At 43.9% G+C, this 23,409-nt stretch overlaps 1 protein-coding gene across 12 annotated transcripts; it reads right to left on the reverse strand.

Annotated features, from left to right (window-relative positions):
- Positions 1-1,694: 1,694 nt before the first annotated feature.
- HNRNPF (heterogeneous nuclear ribonucleoprotein F) lies at positions 1,695-20,273 on the reverse strand. 12 transcript variants are annotated; one of them, XM_025284581.3, is made up of 5 exons: positions 20,179-20,203; positions 19,788-19,855; positions 18,075-18,131; positions 6,470-6,529; positions 1,695-3,630 (listed from the first exon to the last, which is right to left on the reverse strand). In XM_025284581.3, exon 5 carries the CDS (start codon positions 3,559-3,561, stop codon positions 2,317-2,319), a length of 1,245 nt encoding a protein of 414 aa, XP_025140366.1. In that variant the 5' UTR covers positions 3,562-3,630; positions 6,470-6,529; positions 18,075-18,131; positions 19,788-19,855; positions 20,179-20,203; the 3' UTR covers positions 1,695-2,316. The 12 variants fall into 12 exon arrangements, with proteins under 12 accessions (XP_025140366.1, XP_006050794.1, XP_006050793.1 ...); XM_006050732.4 differs by having other exon boundaries at positions 1,695-3,612; positions 20,179-20,196; XM_006050731.4 differs by lacking the exon at positions 19,788-19,855 and having other exon boundaries at positions 1,695-3,612; positions 20,179-20,273.
- Positions 20,274-23,409: the final 3,136 nt, after the last annotated feature.

Here is a 23,409-nt window from a genome sequence, read left to right on the forward strand (position 1 = left end):
TCAAAGAGAAGCAAATGCTGGGAGCAAAAGCTGACAGATACCTCAGGACTGCACCTGCAGGACCCTGACAAACATAGGTGTTAGCCTCACCACAAATGTGGCAGGGTCCAGGCTCCTTAACTGCCTTTCAGGATTTGCTGCCCATTCATCCAATTGCTTCCACTTCCTCTCCTCTTCCGGAATTGCATATCCATCCTTCTGAACACTCAGGATCTCTCCCTCCTATAGGTCAGTCTCCAAGCTTCAATTCTGTATTAAAAGGGCTCCAAAAGTGCTTACAACTTATACACTCAGTCCTAATGCTTGTGTAGTTTCCTTCACGGGGTTGTGTAATAAAAATCTGAACGCCAAGGCCCATTTGAAGTTTTCACAATTTTTGACAGAACTAGAAAACAAGTGCAGTCTTTTGTACTGCAGGTCTATTAGCAATAGATTTTGAGACATAACTTGGGTCCCCTGCCATCAAACCAATTCATCAAAATGGAAACCATTTTCAGGGCAGGCTGGATTTGGCTTACCAGCATTTTACCTCATTCCTGGAGCAGACTTTGATACACAGATTTTCTTCGTTATCAACCACATACCTCAGGTGAGGTGACCAAGTCTAGGAAGAGGCAGGTAACCACTGCAGCTGCAGTGGGATTTAGTCATCCAGCACATTCCTGATTTCCTACCCCAGGTTCTGAGAGCACACTCCATGGGAATTCTCCAGGTAAGGTGAGTTGCCATGCCCTCCTCTAGGGGGCCTTCCCAACCCAGAGATCAAACCCAGGTCTCCCACATTGCAGGTGGATTCTTTACCATCTGAGCCACCAGGGAAGCCCACTCCTTCCATATTTGAACTTTTAAATTTGCCAAGATCTACAGGGAATAGATATACTCCCTGAAACTTCACTGCTCTAATTAAACCTAAGCCTTTTCATTGCACCCTAGCTCTGGCATTCCTGGGTGATGTTGCCACTGTATCTTTGCCATCTGAGCCTGCAGACCACTGGTGGGAAGAATGACAGGGTGGGGCCATGAAGTCCAACAGTTAGGAAAGGCCCAAGACTCCCTCCAGTCTACCTATAAACTTGTTAGATCTGGGCTACACTGATTGGACTCTAAAGTGGGAAAATGAACACCCACGAAGTGAAATTCTCTCATGTTCAAGTCTTGATAGTGTTTAATGTGATTTTAATGCTGTTCCCACTGCTAGATCAACAATTTTCTACCAACAATTTGGATGTAGGTCTCAAACTTCAGAATATGCATACCCTGCAATAACCAATAACTGTAACCTGAGTGTGTCCTATCAAAATAATAAATATGGGAGACTGTTCCAAACAGCACATCTTATATAAAACCATAAATTGTGGGTAATGACTCAATGTATGTAGCACAAAAGACTAAAGACCTCTAACTATGAATAGGTGCCACCCTGGTATAAAGGGAACATCAGGATATTACAAATGGCTGATGAATAGAAAAAAAGTCACAGGAAAACTGGAACTCTATGTTTCTATCTAGTTTCTAGTCACCATTTCCACTCGTGTGTTTAATGTTTTTAAATTTTTAATTTAGCCTTGTTATAAGAACACAAGGGAAATCATAGTGCTAAATTTAAAATTCACACTGTTTAACACAGCAGTATTAAATTCTACCACCCAAGTCATTTTGCTATTTGTTGGTGAGTATATAGTCTGTGCCAGTCATTGTGAAAAAGTCTTTTTATTTTAAGAAAAAAATTTAGTTAACAAAAAAATTTAACAAGTTTCACTTAGCAAAATACACCCGAAAGGAAATCACAGTACAAAGAAAGTTTTTAAGTCAAGGCCTCACCAATTCCTACAGTATTAGTAATGTGTCTCAATTTTCAAAACTAACTTTTAAAAAGCTTAAACTTAACCTAAGAGATTTTAAATGAAAATAAACTAGAATGAACAAACATGAGAAATGTCCTCTTTGAATTAGGGATCTAGCACCTTGAGTTTTCCAAAAAAGCACGCCTCCCCAATGTATTCACGATGATGTGGTGTAAAAGATCCACATTTAACATACTTAAAACTACTTTAAACTCAGATAACATCACTCCAGAAGTACACTACCAAAATGTTAATTGAGAAAAGCTGAAAATAGTTTTAGTTTACTCAATATCACATGCTAGAAGAAAGTTTGCATGAGAAAACACTGAAGAGGTAATTTTTTAATCCAGATTTCACAAACTCATGGTGCAAATTGGGTCCCATAGCTTCCTCTAGAGTAATAACTGCTTTTCACTGCTTGTTGGCTGCCTGTGAAAATTTGACTGAAATAACTCAAAAGCTACTAACAAAACTAGTCATATCCACCCATGCTGTTCTGGCCACCATAGCCAGCCCCGTAACAGCCGCTCACAGACTGGCTCTCAAGGCCACTGTAAGTGGACTGGGTTGACACCCCCATGCCTTGCATCATCTGGCTGCTATATGCCCCGTTGCTGGCCCCTGTTGTGGAATTCAAGAAAAGTTCTATGTATCGATGTTGCATATTGGCCCTGTCTTTGGACATGGCCGCCACGGCTTCTTCGTGAGTGGCAAACTCAACATCAGCTTCGCCGGTTACTCTTCCATCAGGGCCGATCTCAATGTGGACTCTCACAGGGTTGAGCGGGGAGAAGAAGTTGTAAATGTCGTTCTCTGTGGCTTTGTAGGGCAGACCTCTCATGTGGACGCAGTGTCCAGTGGTGCTCTGGACAGTGAACTCGCCATCTCCATACCTGTGGTCGTACATTCCAGAGAGACAGTAACTGAGGTCTCTCCCAAACAGGTCGGTGGTGAAGCCGTAGCCATCACTTAGGCCGCTGTACTCCTCATACCCCCCATAGCCTGCACTGTAGGCACCAGACCTCATCCTCTCCAGGCCTGCCTGCTTGACGATGCCAATATACCTCCTGGCTGTACCAGGGCGGTCATAGGGCCCTGGCCGCTGCACTGACATGAACTTCAGTGGAGGATCCGAGTATGACCTCACTTCTTCCTGACTGCTCTTGAACACCTCAATATACCTGTGCCCTATTCTCTCCTTGTGCTTCCCTAGAGCCTTCTCTGCTAACTCCTGTGAGGCAAACTGCACAAAGGCTTCCCCTGTAATCTTGCCCTCGGGGTCCACAGGCAATGTGATCCCGTTTGGCACGATTTCCAACCCTGAGAAAAACTGAATGATCTCTTCCTTGGTGCATCCAAACGGGAGTCCTCGAAGTCGCACGAAACCATCATTGGCAGTGTCAGCACTGTTTGGACCACTGTGCTTCAACACCCAATCCATCTCGGTTCTGTGGGACTTGAACACTTCAATGTACCGATGTCCCATGCTTTCCCTGTCTTTTTTAAGGGCCAATTTTACGTCATCTTCTGATTCAAGTTCGACAAAAGCCTCACCACTCTGCCTGCCTTCTCTAGTGTAGATAAAGTGAACACCTGCGACCCCGTCATGGATCGTGCAGTCGGAGAGGAAATTCTGCACATCCTCAACAGAGCAGGACCAGGGCAGGCCACGGAGCTTGACCACAAAGCCTTCACCTCCCTCAGGGCCCAACATCATGGACACTCGACAGAGCAGACGTCAAACAAGCTCAGGTGCAGCTTTGTGTGGCTGAAAAGAAAGCAAAAACTACTTTACATAAATTTTCATTTCATATGTATAACAAGAATATGAAACTAAAGGAAAACAGATTGTATTACTGCATCACTAAAACACAAGAATATAGGTGGGAAGTCCTACTGTCTATTCAAAACCCCAATCAAGTGCAAGGTCAATTAAGACATATCTAAACAAACAGATAAGTACATCAGTAGAGTATCAGTTATATGAGATGCAAACATAGAAATCAAATTATATGCCTCTCAGTTTCACACTGCCATGGCTTGGGTTCAATCCCTAGTCCCGTAAGCAGCACAGCATGACCATCACCCCCACCCCCCAAAACAAAACAAAACACATTATGTTGTTCAATGTAACACACACATCACTGTGTTTCACTGAGGGACTAGAAATGGAATAGACTCTTCATTGTACAAGAGGCATGACAGGTGCCCCTCCTGACAAAGTGCCATGAAGTGCAAGTGGCATCTGACACCCAGAGTGCAAGCTGAAAAAAGAGTAAAGGTTAAATCCATGTCGAAGGGCAGCATTCTGAAGAGCGGGAGCTGAGTCAGACACCAATACACGAATAACACGGACAATAAAAATACAGATAGGGCCAAAAATATATTCAGAACAGGCACAAGTATACAGAAGTTTTATGGAATTGACATTTGATAACAAGTGTTAACAGATGTAGCTATTAAGTCAGTGGTAAAAGATGCCTTTTCAAAAAAATTTAGGCACATTATCACACAGAAAAAGATAAAACAGAATCTTACCTCAGATGAATCCTAAAACTATCTAAAATGGCATGGCATATTTACACAATTAGAGCAAAACATGGACAGATTTCTAAAAACCCCACAATTAAAACTAGAAAGCATGAATGGTAAGAAAAGAAAAGTAAATCGGTTTAACAGAGACCTGGTGAAGCAAATCAGAACAAGTTTTACAACTTTATAAACAAGGGAGTTGCTTCTTCTGTAGCTGAGCTCTTATCTATGGCTCTGCCCTGGTCAACTCCACCCACCCCAAGGAATCTCCATCTTCACACAAACGTCACTGAACACTTTTCCTCATCAATTAAGGAGATTTTCTCATTTCTAATCATCCCCTAAGTCTTTTCTGATACCAACTTTGCCTCCAGCTACTTGGTTTTGTTTTCCCTTTCAGTGAAATCTCATCTTCAAAAAGACTTCTTACACGCCCTACCCTACCCCACCATTAAACTAGGGCACATCTCACTCTGCCAAGGATCTCTGTGGCAAGAAAAGAAACATTTTCTTATCTCCATCTCTTCTGTGCCCACAGGATTTAACCATTCTCTCTGGAAATCCTTTCTCCTCTTGGCTCTTGGTTTTCCTGTTAATTCCTTAGGTACTCTGCCTCTTTGAGTCCTTCCCCAAGGTTTAACCATAATCACTGGTCCCCTTTTTTCAGGCAACCTTACCTGATCCTTGTATGTCCAGGGCCAATTCTGGGTTCAGGACACACAGGTTCCTAGACTTAGACTCCCCGAGGGCAAGACTGGCCTAGACAAACTCCATTTCATAGGTTACACTGCTTTTTTCTGAAACTTTTCTACAGTACCCTGGGTGCAGCATAAATGGCCTTACCTGTCATCCAAAGGCTCTAGAATGAAACTGAAGCAATCTTTGAACAACTTATAAGCCCTTAAATCTAATGAGCTCATCATTTCTTTGGGGGGTGATCCCCTTCTCCACCCTAATCCTATTCCTAATCCATGCCTAAATTCTATTCAGTAACTCTGGACTCCAACAAGTATAGAGGTTTCTCATACCTTACTTTGGTCCTCAGCACACTGCTTGACGTTATGATTTGAATATCAAATCATCATCATCTTTGTGCATCGCCTTCATCCCTTTCTACTTCCAGTACCAACAAGCCCTTTCCAAGACATTCACATCTACAACTTCTCCAATCCTTGCTACCAGCCCAACCTGTAGCTGCTTTAAGAGTAATTTTATGTCACTCTAACTGTTTCAACACCTCAGTGGCTCCCCACTGTCTGGAACACATATCATAGGGCCAAGGGGGTGCTCAGGCCTTGAAACTTTGACCTGAAACACACTTGCATTAGAAAGCAAACAAACCTTTATTCCCGTATTTCTCTGTGCCGAAATGTGGCAGGCTTTCTGTTCCACTGGAATTGACACACGTAGTAATTATCTGTCTGAAGATAGCCCACCCAATCTCTGTCTAGCTAAATCCCACTAATCCTTATGGTCTCAGCTTAAATTTACCAACTTTTCCACAAGACTTTCTCCCCCCCACAAATTAAATCTATAGTTCTATGATCCCAGAGCATTCTAGGGAAAACAATTCATAATTTGTTTAAAACTCTTTGCAACTGCGTTGAGAGGCTAGTAGCAACAGACTTATCTGTTCTGTAGGTCACTGTAGTCCCACCCCCAGCACAGCAGGCCCAAGATTAGCAAGAGATTAACTGCCGACCATGTGGGGCCAACACCACCTTCTGGTTAGGTTAAAAAAGACAAGCAGAAGGGGGGTGGGGGGAAACAGGAAGCATAAAAACACAAATATGTCATGTAAGAATTATTTAAAGTGCCCAAAACAGAAATTATAAAGCGAAAAAAAGCACTTTCCCAAAACACATATATACTTCTAATACATAGAGCAATATCCTTACTGTTGACCTCAGAATCCTCTACATTTGGATTCTTCGCAGACTTTCAGTACATTAACTAAAACTTGTGAAAATAAGATGGCTTTCTGTTCAACGTTAGATTTACAGCTAGTGAAAAAAAAAATCTTCACTCAGGAAGTTATCTGCATCAAGAAATCAATTATAAACTGAGAAATTAATTTTCTTAAAATAGCTCACCTTAAAGAACACCGGGGGATGCCCACAGTCGAAGACACTCCACGTAGGTAACGAATCGTCCTAAAAAAGAGCGACAAGGAAATTTTACCTTAATGTCCCAGCACTCCCGGAGCGAGAAAAGGCAGCAATCCCCTGGCTGGGACCGGCTCTGAGCTCCTCTCCGGAAAAGTCAGAGCCGAGGCCGTGGCAAGCCGTTTTTAAGCACCGGGTTTCCTTAAAGAAAGTACACGCCCGCCCCACCCCAACTGCTTTGGAAAGGTTTACCTTTTTCATAGGGTAATACAGAAAATAACAGCCTGGAACCATCCCACTTGCCCTGAAAGATTTACTCAGAAGGCGCGTTCTGGAAAGAAAACCCTAACTGTGGTTAAGAAAATTTAAATATCTAGAGTGGAGGCGCACCTTTTGGGCGGGGCTGGGGCGAGGAGCGGTTCCCGGAAGCAGAAGGCGGGCCGAACAGGGGGGAGAGGAGGCCTGTGCTCCAGGCAAAAGTAGTTTGCTATAAACTGTCGTAACAGTATTTACAATTTGCAAACATCCCCTGGAGCTCTGGGTGGAGATATTAAAAAAGATTTTCCTTCCCTGTTTTTAATAATTTCATTTCTTGAGACTTGTATTTATATAACATTGCTCTTTTAACTGAGAATGAGGGAAGGTAGTGTTGAAACGTTTTAAAATAGGAAAAACATCAATCTACCATCAACCACAGCCACAGAATAAAGCTGTCGCATTAGACTTTGGTATGTCCAGCGAATTCGTTTGAGAACTAAAGCACATTCTTAGTTTTAGAACCACAGAATTGAAGAAAGTCAGTTTCTCTGAGCCTGTTGCCGTAGACACAGTACCTGTCTTGCCTTATTAGCACCCTCTATTACATGAAATACTACTTTGGGGAGGAAAACCTATATAAAGTACTACAATTTAAGAAGTTAACAGTTTCAAATTCTCTAGACGAGGGTTTTCAAGAAGCTTCATCAACTGTCCCTCTCCTCTACCCTCAGAAAAGAGTAGAATCTAAAGGGTAGAGAGCCCCGTCATCTTAGTGGTCCGAATTCTTGGCCTGGGTTTATCACCCTGCTACCTGCTCATTCCGGTGTGTTCCGCAGACCAAAAGCCCCTGCTCGGACACGCAAACCCAAGGGCGGTCAGACACGAGGAAACCGATTCCCACGTGGCTGAACTATGGCGCACACATGTTCAAGCGTTAGGGATATACACTGGTCTCCCACCCGGCTCCCTGACAGCCCGTCGACACCACTGGGGCCAAGTGTTACAAAACACTCCTCTTGGGTCCAGCACCTGGAGACTCATTTTGCACAACTCCACCCCTCTGCCCGCAACTGGTCTATGACGTAAGTGAGCACACGGACCACCCAAGAATCTTGTTAAAAGGCAGATTCTAAAACAATAGATCTGGGCCGGGGCCGAGATTCAACATATCTAACTGCTCCCAGGAGTGAGTTCGACCTCACTCTACTATTCTGGTTAGGCAAGATTTAGTTCAGATCTAGGTAGACCCATCGAGATAAAAAGAGCGCACCTCCAGCGCCCGACTGATTAGGTTTATCTACGAAGTACACAGGGCGGCTCAAACTGCGCCCCCACCGTTTCTACTCAGGGACTGGAACTCAGCAGCTCCCTGGCTTCACCCTGCTTTATCCGCGTCCCAATGGGGCCTGAAAAGCATTTTCGCCCTTACTTGTAAATGAATTTTAACCTACAGCTGGCAGCACGCACAGACTGGTAGGTTGTCTTAATTAATCAGAAAGTTCTACCTCTTAAATCCCAGTCCACGGGAGACGCCGCCTCAGGATTACGCAGTTGACTCTGCCCTAAAACTTACCGCTGAAGAGAGCAGGACCGATTTCTATTTTCAACCAGCAAGCGCAGTTTACAGCCAAAGGACCCCCAACTCCACCCGAAGCTTAAAAACGCAGAAGATTCCGCGGAAAGGCCAGGTGCACCTCCTTTTGTTATCAACCTGAAATTGAAACTCAACTGGCTGGGGGCAAACGCTTCGTACCAGGCTTCAAAGTGCGCTCTCAAGCTCGCGGCCGCGGGCCGCCAGGGGCGCGTCTGAGCGATTTCGGCGGGAAGCGCGGTATCAGTCCCGGACGCTAGGCTCCTGGCGGGGGCACTGGGACGTGAAGGGGTTCGCTCGGCCTCCAACCGCCGATCCGACAGCCTTCGGTCGGCAAAGCCCTACAGGAAGGCCCGACGACAGGGGGCCCCATCCACGGGCCTGGGCGGGGTCAGCGGGAGCTTCCGGGGCGGGGCGAACTACGGGTGGGGGGAGGGAGAGGCTTCCCGGGCCGCGCGAGCTGGGGGGAGGGGAAGGTCACGAGACGTAGGCTCCCGGGGCCCGAGGTGGGGCGGGGGGGCTCCCAGGGCAGCGGGGACTCACTAGGGTGGCAGAGTTTTCAGGCCGCGGAGAGAGGCGAAAAGTGTTCGCGGCGAAGTGGGAAAGAGTTCTCAGGCCCGGGCTTCCCGGAGCCGCGGGGGAGGGAAGGCGGAGCTCCCGAATCCGAGGGGCTCCGTGGAGCCGCGAGGAAGAGTTCCCGGTACCCGAGGGGGGCGGGCGGCTCCCGAGGCTGGGGGCGGAGCTCTCGGGTCGGGTCGGGGGGACTTCCTGGGGACGCAGGGTAGGTGGGGGAGGGGGAGTTCCTGGGGCACGAGAGGGGCAGAAAGAGTTCCTGGGGGTAGGGGGCGGCTGCGCGGGAGGAGGTAGGGGAGTTCCCGGGACCCACGGGGGCTGAGGGAAGTGCGGGCGGGGGTCGTCCGCTCGCGGCGGCTCACCACGACGGGTCCGGGGCCTGGAGTGCGGAAGGCCGGCGCACGGGGCTGCGTCCCGGAGGCAGAGGCCGCGTGACTGGGAGGGCGGCGAGCCGGACGTGGGTCACGGGGTGTAAAGGAGGAAGTGCCACTGGCGGGCCCGCCAAGATGTCACCAATGGAAACGCGCCCTGCAGGTGCGGCCCGCGCGGTCGGCCAAGGCAGGAAGTGGGAGGAGGGAAGGAAAGCAACGAGGAAGATCGTTCTGAGTGAGCTCTCAGGAGAGGTGCCAGGGTAGAGAAAAGTCCAGAGTACGGAAGGAGAGGAGGAGAGGAGTTAGCCGTCACAACTCTTAAGGAAGGAGAAACCGTAAAATAAAAACAACAACAAACTCTTTAAGGCAGGAAAGAATTCCGAATGAAAACTAATGTACAAAAGGTAGAATCCTCTTTGTATATACAGTACCTTGTTTTGTAGATTTGAGCAGTCATATAACTTTTTTCAGTTTAAAAAGATTAATTTTAAAACTCTCAATTCTTTAACTTTACAACCTAGCAAGCAATTACATTTTATGAACACCTGAATATTAATTCAAATGAACTGGAAAACAATTATAAGGCAATTGCAGTAATATTAGCAGTGACTTGAATTCATATGAAGAAACTATAAAATTTTAGTTGTAGCTTTGTTGCTGTGTTTTTTTTTAAGTCGTTCGAGATTCGTATTATCTAGAATCTGTTTCTAAATAATCTTGAGTGGTGGGAGTCAGTACATGGGCCATGATTTAGTAATTATTGAAGCTGAGGGATGTGTACATGGAGTTTTATACTGTTGTCTTTACTTTTGTGTATGTTTAATACTTTTAGTAATAAAGTTTTTATCTTGAAAAGTCTGTAAGAATCTACTTAATTACAGAATTTATAGGGAAAAGGAACTGTACTAAGTGAGAATGTAATAATGCAGTCTGCAAAGACCCTGGGAAACTGGACAAGCACAATAGCCGGTCCTTCAACAAAATAACTTCAAGGGAGCACTTAATGAATAAAAGAAACAAGAATTATCAGGGATTCATGATACATGGGAAATATATGGATCTTGATTCAAACAAATTGGTAAACATTTATAGGACAATTTAGGAAATACCTGAACATTGACTAGAAATTTGATATTAAAGTATTATATTTACTTAGGTAACAGAATTAGTTATGCTAAAACGAAAGGCATTTTTAGAGATACATTTTTAAATATTTGTGAGTGAATTGGTGTGATGGCTGGGATCTGCTTCAAAAAATGGGAGATGTAAAGAAAAATTGGCCACAACTGGTAGCTATTGAAGCTGGGTGATAGGATTTAAAATGCAGCTATCCCACGGAAATGACAAAGACACTAAAAACTCATACATTCAAGAAAGAATATTCTGAAGAAAAATTAAGCCATGAAATTGGCTTGTTTTGGTAAAGAGTTATCTACAGAAATGAGTACCCTGACTGCTTCCTGAGCATTTATTTCACTTTTCTCACTTCCTAAAAACCTTGTCAAAACATATTCTTGGTAATTTACACGACTGACATCCATTTCCTCACTTTTTTCAATGTATTTGTTTCAGTTTAGTAACGTTATATATGCTTTCTTGGCTTAACTGGTTGATGACACTGGCTAGCTTAGTGTTAATAATTGATCAGTCACGATAGGGTTCCTGCCCAGTGAAGGAACAACATGTACAGAATACACAGGGGAAAGTATTGGGACAGAAAACACCCAAAAACACCTGCAGCCAGGACTGAGATCAATGAAGAAAGCAGAGCAAGATTCCCCCAAGGCCCTGAAGGCCTGATACCGTATTTTAGACTTTATTTATTCTAAGACCAATGGAAACGAGTTTTGCTTTCCAACAGAACAGTCTAGCTGCTCTCTGGAAAATGAATGATGGGAACAGATGCATGGAAACTAGATGGGAAGAAATAAGTCAAATTTTGGAAGAATTGATGATACTCTGCAACAAAAACATTGTGGTGCAAACTCAAGCGTGTCAAAGGATTTGAGTGATATGCAGCAGGATAAAATTTACTCAATCTCAAGTCATTCATTAACCCAGAAATATTGTGCACTAACAAGATGCAGGTACTGTGCTAAGTCCACAGAACAGTGGACTAGGAATCAATAAAGAATAAACACGTGATGACAAATTCTGAAATAACCCCAAATTAGAAAATTGGGGCTAACTCATATAGGGATTCTGAGGAAGTGACATAGGGATTCTGAGGAAGTGACATTTAAACCGATCAGAAGTATGAACGGGTGGAAATGTTAAAACATTTTTACCCTGGTATACAGGTAAGATTTTAAAATGTAGTCATTTGTTAGGATATGCTTTGTAAAAATATTTTTAATTTGTAGTGAATCCTTTTAATCACTATATTTAGTTCTTACTAAATTCAAAAATGAGAAGAAAAATGTTTAAGATACAAACTAATATGAAATAATAAGGTCCTACTGTACAGCACAAGGAAGTACACTCAATATTCTGTAATAAATTATAATGGGAAGGAATATGAAAAGGTATATATAGAGAGCTGAGTGACTTTTCTATACACCAGAAACTAACACAATATTGTAAATTAACTTCAATTAAAAAAGAGAAAAGCTATAGATGAAGGATTAAAATACATTGACACTTTAAATGTTTGCCATTATATTTTCATATGTCAAAGAAGATATGTCATAATTTGAAAGCAACAGGAAGGCCATTATCTTTAGACAATTAGGCTCTTTACCTTACTGTAGCTAAGCCTGGGGGAATAATACTCTGTTTTCCCCAGTGTTCATTTCTCAAAAGCTGTGTTAACTAAAAAGCAAAAACAGTGTAATATACTGTTAGGTAAATCATATCTGTAAAGTTTGTGTTGAAATGATATCTATAATGTCTGTTTTGAAATGAACACAAGGAACAATTTTTTAGCCAACATAAACCAAGAAGTCGTTCCATGATATTGACTGCATTTTGTTGGTGACTCAAGAATCAATATCTAAAGTTAGAACAGAAAAAATATCAGGTGTGGCAGTTCATAAAAAAGAAACACTAGATCTCTAGTGCTAAAATCAGTTCTCAACAGAGGGAAGTATCTGTCACCTGTATTAACAAATGCCCAGTCCATTCAGGAGGCCTGGAACTTCCTCAATGGGACCAGGTGGAAAGCTGACACCTTGTCAGATCCCCTGCAGCTGCCATAGGAATGGAGGCAGTTATAGCTCCTGGTGCTCATTGTTCACTGCTCAGGACCACAAGCACACTATGCCAGGGGAGTGGAGAACAGAGCCAAGAGCAGCAAAGGAACAGGACTATGTACTTGAGAGGGGCTCTAGCAACAGTAATACAAGCCGGACAACAGCACAGAACAGTTTTCTAGGAAAAAGAAATACTGCACTAAACTTTAGTAAATATTTTAACAGACCTGATTACAGAATGAAACATTTTCCAGTGCTAAAAACTGAGTTTTGATTTATAGTTAATAATGAAAGAAAGGTTAGTGGCTTGGAAAACCAAGTAGAAGAAATAAGCTCAAAACAAAGGAGGAAAAAAAAAAAAACAAGGGGGAAGAGATGAAATTCAGAGGACTCATATAATAAGAGACAGGACAGGAGAAACATGTGAATGATAGGTATTCGAGAATAAAAAGACAAAATGGAGGCAGGAGAACAGATAAAGAATGGAAGGAAACCTTCCTGGCTTAAGATAAACACTGTTGTGTGTAGTTCCCCACAGATACTTTAAAAACACACAAATCAAACATATGTTGGTAAACTAAATTTAAAGTACAAAGGAAAACTGCTTTGAAAAAAACAGGTTAGGTACAAAGGATAAAAATAGAGTAGCCCGTAGAGCTTGAAATGTGGCAAGAACAAATTGAGATGTGCCCCAAGTGATAAAATTTTGTACATATACAAAGAATTGCAGGGAATTCCCTGGTGGTCCAGTGGTTAGGATCCCACTTGCTTGCTCACTTGCTGAGGGTGAGGGTTCAATCACTAGTTGGAAAATTAAGATCTCAGAAGTCTTGCAGTGCAGCCAAAAAAGAAAAAAAAAAATTAAAATACTTATTACATATTTCTGCAATGTGAGAGACCCAGGTTTGATCCCTGAGTTGGGAAGATTCCCCTGGAGAAGCAAACCGCAATCCACTCCAGTATTCTTGCCTGGAAAGTCCCATGGACAGAGGAGCCTGGCAGGCTACAGTCCATGGGGTCACAATGAGTCTGACACGACTGAACAACTTCACTTTCAATTTTTTCATTATGTACTGAAGTGATATTTTGGATGTTTTGAACTAATCAATATACTAAAATAAACTATTAAAAAATTTCTCAATTCATTCTACAAGACCAGTATTAATTACGTCTGTTATGGGCTGAACATTATGCCCCCAAAATTCTTATGTTAAAGATACCCCCAGTACCTCAGCATGTGACCAGACTTGGATATATTTATAGAGATAGCTAAATTAAAAATGACATAATTAATGTTGTCTGTATTCCAAAATGAAGAAGGGGCAATTTGGACACAGAAAGCAGAGGGAAGACACCCACCTAAAAACCAGAGAGGTCTGGAACATATCCTTCATATATCCTTCAAGCTTCTCAAGAAGGAACCAAACCTGCTGATATCATAATGCAGGACTTCTAGCCTTCAGTATTATGGCACAATAAATTTCTGTTTAAGCCACCAAGTCTGTAGGACTTTCTTATGGCAGCCCTAGCAAATTAATACACTTGTAGATGGCAAAACCAGACAGATATCACAAGATAACCCCTAAGAGCATAAATGCAAAATTCCATCAAAATACTAATAAAATGAATCTAGCAACCTATAAAATGGGTTATACACCATAATGAAGTGGAATTTATTCCAAGAATGTTTCAACATAATATGTACCGGGCCATTTGCTGCCACATAGATAGACCTAGAGACTATCATACTAAGTGAAACCAAAGACAAATATGATACTGCTTATAGATAGACACTAAAAACAAAACACACTTACAAAGCAGAAAGAAGGCTCACAGACAGAAAATAAACTTATAGCAAAAGGAGGGGGTGTAAATTAGGAGGTTGGAATTAACATACACATACATGAAATAGATAAACAACAAGGACCTAACTACATAGCACAGGGAACTATACTCAGTATTTTGTAATCACCTTGAAGGAAAAAGAATATACACATGAATAACTGAATCACTGTGCTTACACCTGAAATTAACATATTAGAAATCAACTATACTTTAACCAAACAAAAATATACTGGAATTAGTGGTGATGGCTTTTTACAACTTTGCAAATTAAAAAAACACCCTCTGAATTGTACTCTTTAAAAAGGTGAACTGTATGGTATGTGAATTATATAAAAATGGGAAAAAAAAAAGCATTTATATCATAATTCTATTGGACAGCACTATTCTAACCAAATATTTGTAGTAAAGCAGAAAAGACCTCAGTTAGGGTGAAGATGAAGACTGGAAGTGTGAATTGTGGATCATCCCTGCATGCAGATAAACTTAAAAGGAGAGAATGTGGTCGGAATTTCTAATATTTATATAGTCAGGACTTTTGAAAAGGCATACTGTAAGAGAAACATAATAGTTTAGAATTTTTTCATTCTTGTCATTTTTCTCTTAAATGAATATCGATTTTTGTGTTATTTCAGAGATCTTTCTCCTGGCCCAAGGCCATACGGACATTTTTTAAACTTAAAGGCTCTGTTGTTTTCATCTACATTTTTAAACATTTTAATCTACAATAAACTTGGAATTGATTTTTTCAAGAGTTTTAGAATTAGTTTATCCAGTTGCACATGCTAATTTCACACCAGAACTCACATGAAAAATTCCTACATAAACATAAGACAACCAAATCCAACAATACACAAAGCTACTTAATATGTCATGATCAAGTTGGATTTATTCCAAGAATCCCACTGTAATTCATCATTTCCAAGTCAATCACTGATGATGTCACATTAGCGTCTTAATGAAGGTAAAATAGGAGTTAGCTAAAATTTTTCATATTTCTAAGAAATGCTAAGAAATATCCTAAATTACAAAATTCCTCTTCACACTGGAAGTAGAGAACATGCCTGATTATGAATCACATATAGGGTTACATATATACACACATCAAAAAACAAACAAACAACCCAACCTAAACATCTTATGCATGGCTAAAAATAGCATAAGCTATGCAAAAATACCACTGATGAAATGGGAAAGACATCTGCAATTTATTCCCCAAAGTGTTAATATCTTTAAACATATAGAGAGCTTCTGAAAAGAGAAACAAAGTCTAACGGTCCAAAAAAATTTTTAAAAGGCTAGAGATATTGACAATTGATAGAAAAAGAAATGCCCTTAAACATGAAAAGATGCTCATCACCATGTAAGATAAATTAGAATTGTAAATGAAGCATTGCAGCACTATTTCTAATAGGAAAAGACTAGAACAACCCAATTGCCCATCACTAGGCAATGGCACCCGACTCCAGTACTCTTGCCTGAAAATCTCATGGATGGAGGAGCCTGGTAGGCTGCAGTCCATGGGGTCGCTATGAGTCGGACACGACTGAGCGACTTCACTTTTACTTTTCGCTTTCATGCACTGGAGAAGGAAAAGGCAACCCACTCCAGTATTCTTGCCTGGAGAATCCCAGGGACAGAGCAGCCTAGTGGGCTGCCGTCTATGGGGTTGCAGAGAGTCTGACATGACTGAAGCGACTTAGCAGTAGCAGAGGTCCAGTTGAATGAACTTTGATGGATCCACTTAAGAAAGTATTATATCTTAAACTCAGTAAGCCAAAGACCATGAAGTTGAGTCAAGAAAGTCAGGAACCAATCTTAAGTGCACTCCCATTAGCCAAAAACTGAATAACGTGAGCATCAGAGAATAAAAGCTACAACGGATTAAAACACATCATGATAAAATCCATGACTTCAAAATGATACCAGAAAAATTACTGATTTTGGCACATACTAAAGATTCAGTTCATTACACTAGTATTGATAAATATACACAAGAAATCAAAACCTTAACCTTTTATAAAAGTACATCTTAGAGTAATCAAATAATAAAGAAAATTTCTTCCTTATAGGAGTACTCCTGCTAATAAATGAGGAATACTGAATTAAAATATCACAGATATGGAAATAATTAACAGAACAATGCATCTAGAGAACAATCAATAGCTGCTAACATCACAAGGGACACCAACCAATATGTGCCCCTGGCAGGAGTACAAAACACCTCCAATGCAATATTTTTAAACATCTCAAGGGAATCAGAACAGCATATAGAGGTTAACTAACATTTTAAAAGGAAATGCAGAGGACAGAGACTCAAACAACTCCCTCCATGGGAATGTAGTCAGAAAAACCCAGAGTGTGGGAAAAGAATTCTACATGAGACACAAAACCTGACTTCTACATAAGAAGAAACTTTAAGAATAGAAAACCTTTAGATCCTCACTAATAAGGGAGCCTCTTTGTCACAAGTGAACTGTGGCTGGTGCAAATTGAGATGTGCTATAAAATAAGCACGCATTGGATTCTGAAAGTTTAGTCCAGGAAAAAAGCATGAAAATTTATTACATGATGAAGTGATATTTTGGATCTCTTATTTAAGGTACATATATATCACATTAAACTAAATTACTAAAGTGAACTGTATGTTTCTTTTCATCAGAAAATGTTAAATTATGTGACTTGCATTGTATTTCTATTGGACAGTGCTGTTCTAGCTTAAAATATAACTTAAGAGGGAACTTCCTTAGTGGTCCAGTGGCTAAGACGTGGTGCTACCAATGCAGGGGGACCAGGTTCCATTACTGGTAAGAAAACTAGATCCTGCATGCAGCACCCCAGCACAGCCAAACAATTAAAAAAAAAACATAAACTCAAAGGATAGTTATCTAACAAATATATAATGAACTTGTTTGGATCCCAAATCAAACCAACCAGCTATATAAAAATATTACACAATCAGGTACATGTGAACACTGAGTATTAGATGATATCAAGGAATTATTATTTTTTTAGGTGTGATAATGGTATTGCAGTTATATTTTAAAAGTCTTTAGAAATACAAAGTTATGAATAAAAATCTTACTAGGCCCGGGATTTGTTGTAAAATAAGCCAGGCTGGTCTTGGATGAGCCTGGCTCTCCTCTGCCCCGTTTTCTGTCCTCCTCAAGAACCTCTGTGGCAGCTAATTAGGGGCAGGGGCCCTGGTTAGAAGACTGAAGCCGTCAGGCGGACCTGCGTCCCAGTCCCACCTATATCCCTTAAGACACATCTCTATGATGACAACACAGTAATACTTTCCTGCAAACTGGTCATGAGCATGCGATTAGAAAATGTGGAAAAACATCTAGCTCTGTGTGTGGATCCAGTTAAGGGTCACTTAATGTGTTTCTATAAAGAATCTGAAAACCAGAACTCAGATTGGAGACGGCAGGTTGGTGGTAAAGTCAGCTCTGTGGAAGGTGGCCCCCTCCCGTTTCCGTCGTCTCTCCAGGCACCGTCTCCAAAGGGCACGCACCCCTTGTCTCCACACTCTCCCTCAGTTTCGGTCACAACAAGGACTAACTCTCCTCACATCAACTCACATTTTTCAGTTATTTTATGTTTAAAGGGAGCTCTGTAACAACACTACTCAAGCGAAAACCAGTCACTTGCCAGGTAAAGAGAAAAGCAACAAAAAGCAAATAATACAAAAAGAACGTTACTAAAATAAACGATTAAAAAACAGAGACACCGTAAAACGGAAATAAAAAACCGAATCAACTTACAGAGAATGCACACAGGAAGATGAGATCCTCAAGGCAAAGGATGAATCTGCTTAACACCTGTAATAAAACATTCTCTCTCAATATTCATTAAGTGCAGAAATTAAAATGAAAAAAGAAAAATTGCCTAAAAATTAGCACTGAAAACATCACTTGTCACTGATAGGCCCTAACAGGTTTTTATCTGACCGGAGAACCCCAAATTATTTTCATTTTTACTAGAAATTCAGAAACAGTCAACTTTTAAAAACGTGACTGAAATACTGACAATTATAGTAAAATCAATAGTTTCGAATTTGTTTTTAAAAGATTTGCCGCCTTCAACCCTTCGAGTTCCTTAAGGGTCGGACCACGCGAGGCCCGCCCCCAACCCCGACCGCCTGGGCCCCTCCCCCCGCCTCCCAGCCGGCGGTTTCCGGAAGCCGCCGCGGCCCACCGCCCCCCTCAGAGTATGGCCGCTCGCGGGCCGCTCTCCCTCCGAGCACCCTCCGCACTGACAGACAGGCCCGCTCCCCGCAACCTCGAAAACAGTTGTGAAACATGGTGGTTCGTCTTAGGACCTCCAGGGTTAGAAAACTGCCGAAGGCATCCCAAAGGACACGGGACTCGCTGGTGCCCGGCGATGTGGGGGGTAGGGCGGCTCTCCAGGGCCTGGGGTTATTTGTTGGGAGCCTCTGAGAGCCCCTTTAGAGTACATATTAAAGGGGAGAGGCCCACGGCCCCTCCAACCGTTCAGGTAAAAGACCGGGGTCCAAGGCCGGTCGGGTCCCCGCGACTCGCGGAGCCCCGCCCCGGGTCGCCCAGCGCCGCCTTCCGTGAGCCACGCGGGAACATGGAGGTGGAGGCGCAGCGCGAGCAGCGTCCAGAAGTTTCTCGGGCGCAGGCAAGAACGGGCACAAAGTACATTCAAAGATAAAAGTAGTACAGAACAAAAAAAAGAAACGGCCAAATTAAGATAGCTCAGCAGAAGTGTGGTCACCAGGCCAAGACAACGAGAACCAGAGTTTCAACCAAAATACAGGCAGGATACCTCAAGAGCAGGAGACGAATGCAGACGGGGCTTAGGGCACACACGCCGCACGGAGAGGAAGAAAAGGCCGCAACGCTCCAAAGCCGAGGCTCGGCGAGCGGGAACGTGGGAGGGGGGAGGAGTCAGGTCCCAACCTGTCTAGTTCAACTCGCGGACGCGTTCAGCCACGTGCGAGTACCGCTTTCATTTTAAAATGACCCTCCTCGAGCGGTTGCCTGGTCTTCCCACCCTACTCCTGCCAGGGGCGCTAGGGCTCTGCTCCCTCTGGAGTCCGCACGAGGCTCTCCTTCCCCCTCCCTACTTCCCCAAGTCCAAACCTCAGCCCCGCGGTCTAGTGCCGGGAATATAAGGCCCCTGACCTCAAATCCACCTCCCCCAAGCCCAAATCTCAGTCCCGCGGTCCCCGCCCTCAGTGGGCCGGGTCCCCTTTCAGTACTCTGTCCGTCCCCGAATACACAGCCCCTGACCTCAGATTCCATTTCCTCCGACTCCAAACCTCAGCCCCGCGGTCCCCAACTCCCCCCGTAGGCCCAGACCCCAGTCGGTCCCGGGTGTGAGGGCCTTCACCCCAGATCCCGCCTCCGTGACCCCCAAATCTCAGTTCCTCGGCCCTCAATGCCAAGTGGCCCAGTCCCCAGCCGGTCCCTGGTGTGCGAGCCTCAGACGCTGCCTGTCCCACCCCTCACCTCGGGCTCCGAGTCTCCACGCCCCCGCTTTTCTTCACATCCGGCACCTTGGTCGTCCCTCTAAGCACCTAGAGGAGGGTGGAACGCTAGGGACTTGGCAGTTGTGGCTGAGGCAGTTGAGGCTTGTTTACCATCACCATGGAAACCCCTGGCAGCGCGCCCCGGGAGGGGGCCCCGAGGGGCGGGTTCAGGCACGCGGCAGGCCCGAGTCCACAACCCCCGCCCGTTGTGCGCACTCGGCGCTTCCGGAAGCCCTAAAGCTCTCGGAGTGCCCTACCCCTCCTCGGCCCCACGCCCAAGCACCCAGGAACAAAAGCCCCAGGAACTCACGCCCCCGCCCCGCTCCCGGCTCCCGGTGTAACCGCTGGCCGGCTTCCCCACAGAATCCCACCTGCTTCTCCCAACAAGACGCGGCGCAGTCTCACTTCCAAGACGGAGCCGGAAAGACGCAAAGACCGCGGAGGGGCGGGGTCTCCAAGGCGGGCGTCCGGGGGCGGAGCCGCGGGGGCGCCATTGTGACGCTCCCGGAGCGGAGCCGGGGATTGGCTAGCTAGTAGTAGGGCGGGGCAGGGGCGTACGGAGCGTGGGCGCGTAGAGCGGGGACGCTGCTGGGAGGGGAGCTACGAGCGGGGGGCGAGCTCTCTAGGATGGTTAGTGGGGCCCTTTTGAGCCGCAATAGATACTGACTGGGAGAGTCCCCCAGATATTGAGCCCAAAGGACGCCTGGATTGAAGGCCAGGGCAACAGAAGAAAACAGTTATTTCCTGCTGAGAATGAAGAAAGAGGGAACCGAGAACACCGGAAACCTATAAAGGCGGCTCCGAGGGCAGGGTTTAGAGAGGGATTAGCAAATTGACCTGGGGTTGCTCAACTGATTCTCTCTCAGGCTGAGAAGCCCCAAGATTGCTAAAGGTGGCCCTCAGGACCCTGAGGAAAATTAGTTTTCAGTCAGAGCCCCTGAGCAGACTGGCAAGACGGTAACTGAAATGGCTACCCTGCCTGAGGCAGTGGAGCAGATTCTTTAATGTGTTCTGGGGTTAATAATCATTACTGTTTTATTTTTGGAGCTTCCATAAAGAGGAAGATATAAAGGCACTCATCACTGCTTAAGTAGAAGATTATTTTAAAAACCACCACTTAATAAGGGGGTGCTTGGAATAGGGTCAGATTATGAGTGAAAGTGATGTGTTAGTGGTTCAGTCGTGTCCAACTCTGCGACCCTGTGGACCATAGCCCGCCAGGATCTTCTGTCCCTGGAATTCTCCAGGCAAGAATACTGTAGTGGGTTGCCATTATGAGTAGTTACTATAGAAAAGGAAAGAGCACAATTTGTCACCAGAAGTTGATTCTAAGGGGAAAAGAAAAGTAAAAACAAGAGGACTTGAAAATTAAGAGAAAACTGATGAGGCACAATTACAGAAAACAGGTTCTTCAAAAATCAAATAAGTTATTTGTAAGAAATCCAATGACTCCATCACAGGTCAGGCTATAGAAAAGTCTGACTCCGGAGAGAAAATCCAAGTACCTAACCTGAGGCAAATATTCAAATTACACACACACACACACACACACAAAAGCTTCAGAATTTAGAGACTGAAATCAGGTCCAATAAGACATGTTCCTACAAAGCACTAAGCAGGCCCCTGAGCCATGGGGGCTTTTTGATCCCCTCATCAAGTTTGACGGTTCTCCAGCATTCATCCATGATGCAGTAATCTTTGAGGCCTTCTGTAAATGAAAGACTGGGGCCTTGGCCTGATGCTGAGCCTCCCCTGCTCCTCGGGAGTCATCGCAGGTGTCCACTACGATATCTTTTGCAGGTGAGCACCAGCACAGTCATGTGTGGATTTCCTTCCACAGAAAGCTCAGACTGGTGCCACAGATCCCAGACCTTTTCAACAGATGTACATCTCATCTCATTAACTGGAAGAGGCTTGCCCACGGCTAGTCTACATGGACTGCCTCCTCAGCTGTAGGGCCTTAGAGGTCTCCACCTTTTCTTTTCACGTTTGTGTCCACGAAAGTGTTTCACCCAGGCTCTGAAGTCAAAAGACATCTTTTTTGATTCTTGAGAGTGTCTGCACAAGTGCACCTCTACCATCTGATTTATAAACAGTTGAATTCACCACAAATGAAAATCACCCCAAGATGTATCCTCTTACAAACTGACCTGCCTGTTTACTTCCTGATGTTTATGTAAGTGGATTATTATCACAAATTTAATACTTTTTAATAAGTTTTATTTTGAATGTTTAAAATAAGCTCATGTCTGGAAACCACTAGCAAATAGTATAGAGTTTTGTCTAGAATTTTCCAGTTGGTACCCCTTGAAAGAACACTTTACCCATTAAGCTTTGACACCTTCTCGCCCCTTCTTTCCCAGGAGAGCATCTGTATAGGCAGGATCAAGGAGATTCGGAGAAGGTTCTTACTCACAGTCACATTATCTGTCAAATGGCAGTGGTGATAGCAACAGTGGACCTGTATTGCATCTTTGGGCTTCCCAGGTGGCGATACTGGTGAGGAACCCACCTGTCAATGGAGTTAGATGCCTGAGACAAGGGTTTGATCCCTGGATCAGGAAGATCACCTGGAGGAGGGCATGGCAACCCACTCCATTACTCTTGCCTGGAGAATCCCATGGACAGAGAAGCCTGGCTGGTAGGCTACAGTCCATAGGATCATAAACAGTCGGACATGACTGAAGAGTCTTTGCAAGCATGTATTGCAGCCTTACTGTGCTTTCCACTATTTTGAGTACTTAATCTCATTTAAGCATCATAGCAACTCACCAGGATGTTCCTATAACTGCTTAGTAGAAGGAAACTGAGGTATAGAATTGTTAGGTGACTTTCCTAAAATTACTTGGCTTGTAGATAGCAGGTCTGGGCATTGCACTAAGGCACTCTGGTTTCAGAGTGCAGCACTTAGACACTCTGGTTTCAGAGTCTCCACTCTTAAGTACTGCACTCTCAAGCCCAGTGAGAGATAGGTCTTTCTGGGTTAGTTCCCAAGTGCCTTCTCTGCCTCCCTTTCCCATGTGAAGGAAGGAAAGAATGAAATAAAGTACTGAACTGCCCAGCTACAGTATAGGTCCAGTCCAAATGGGATGTTTTTCATTGAGCCCAGCTGCTGTAGTAGTCAGAGAAGAAGGGTAAGATAACGCAGGTGGGACACCAGCAGGCTCAGCAGTCACAGCCTTGTCTGGTTAATCTTTTTGACCAACATAGAAAAAAATGCATCTTTGAAGCAGCAGTACCACCACAGAAGACTGGATCCCTAGGTTATTTGCAGTTCTTTGGGGATAGTTTACAGTTATTTCAAACAGTACTTTGTGTGAAATAGTAAAATTGGGGTTATGGCACCCCATGAGCTTGAGGGTTACTTGCTTGAATTGATTTTTTTGTCTCACCAGAGACTGCAGTGGGGCTGTGTGGTCCTGGGCAGTGCTGTGTGGCTGCCCTTTGTTTCCACAGCAGGCCTGGCCATCAACAAAGCCTAACTTAAGCTGGCCCTAGTTCTGTCACCATTCTGTGTTGTCCCCCTTTAGCCTCATCATGGTCTTTTCCCCACCCTAAAATATGTACAGTTAGACTCTTTCACTTCTGTGGGGCCTCAGAAG

This window comes from Bubalus bubalis, chromosome 4 (assembly GCF_019923935.1).
Source record: "Bubalus bubalis isolate 160015118507 breed Murrah chromosome 4, NDDB_SH_1, whole genome shotgun sequence".
Taxonomy (NCBI): domain Eukaryota; kingdom Metazoa; phylum Chordata; class Mammalia; order Artiodactyla; family Bovidae; genus Bubalus; species Bubalus bubalis.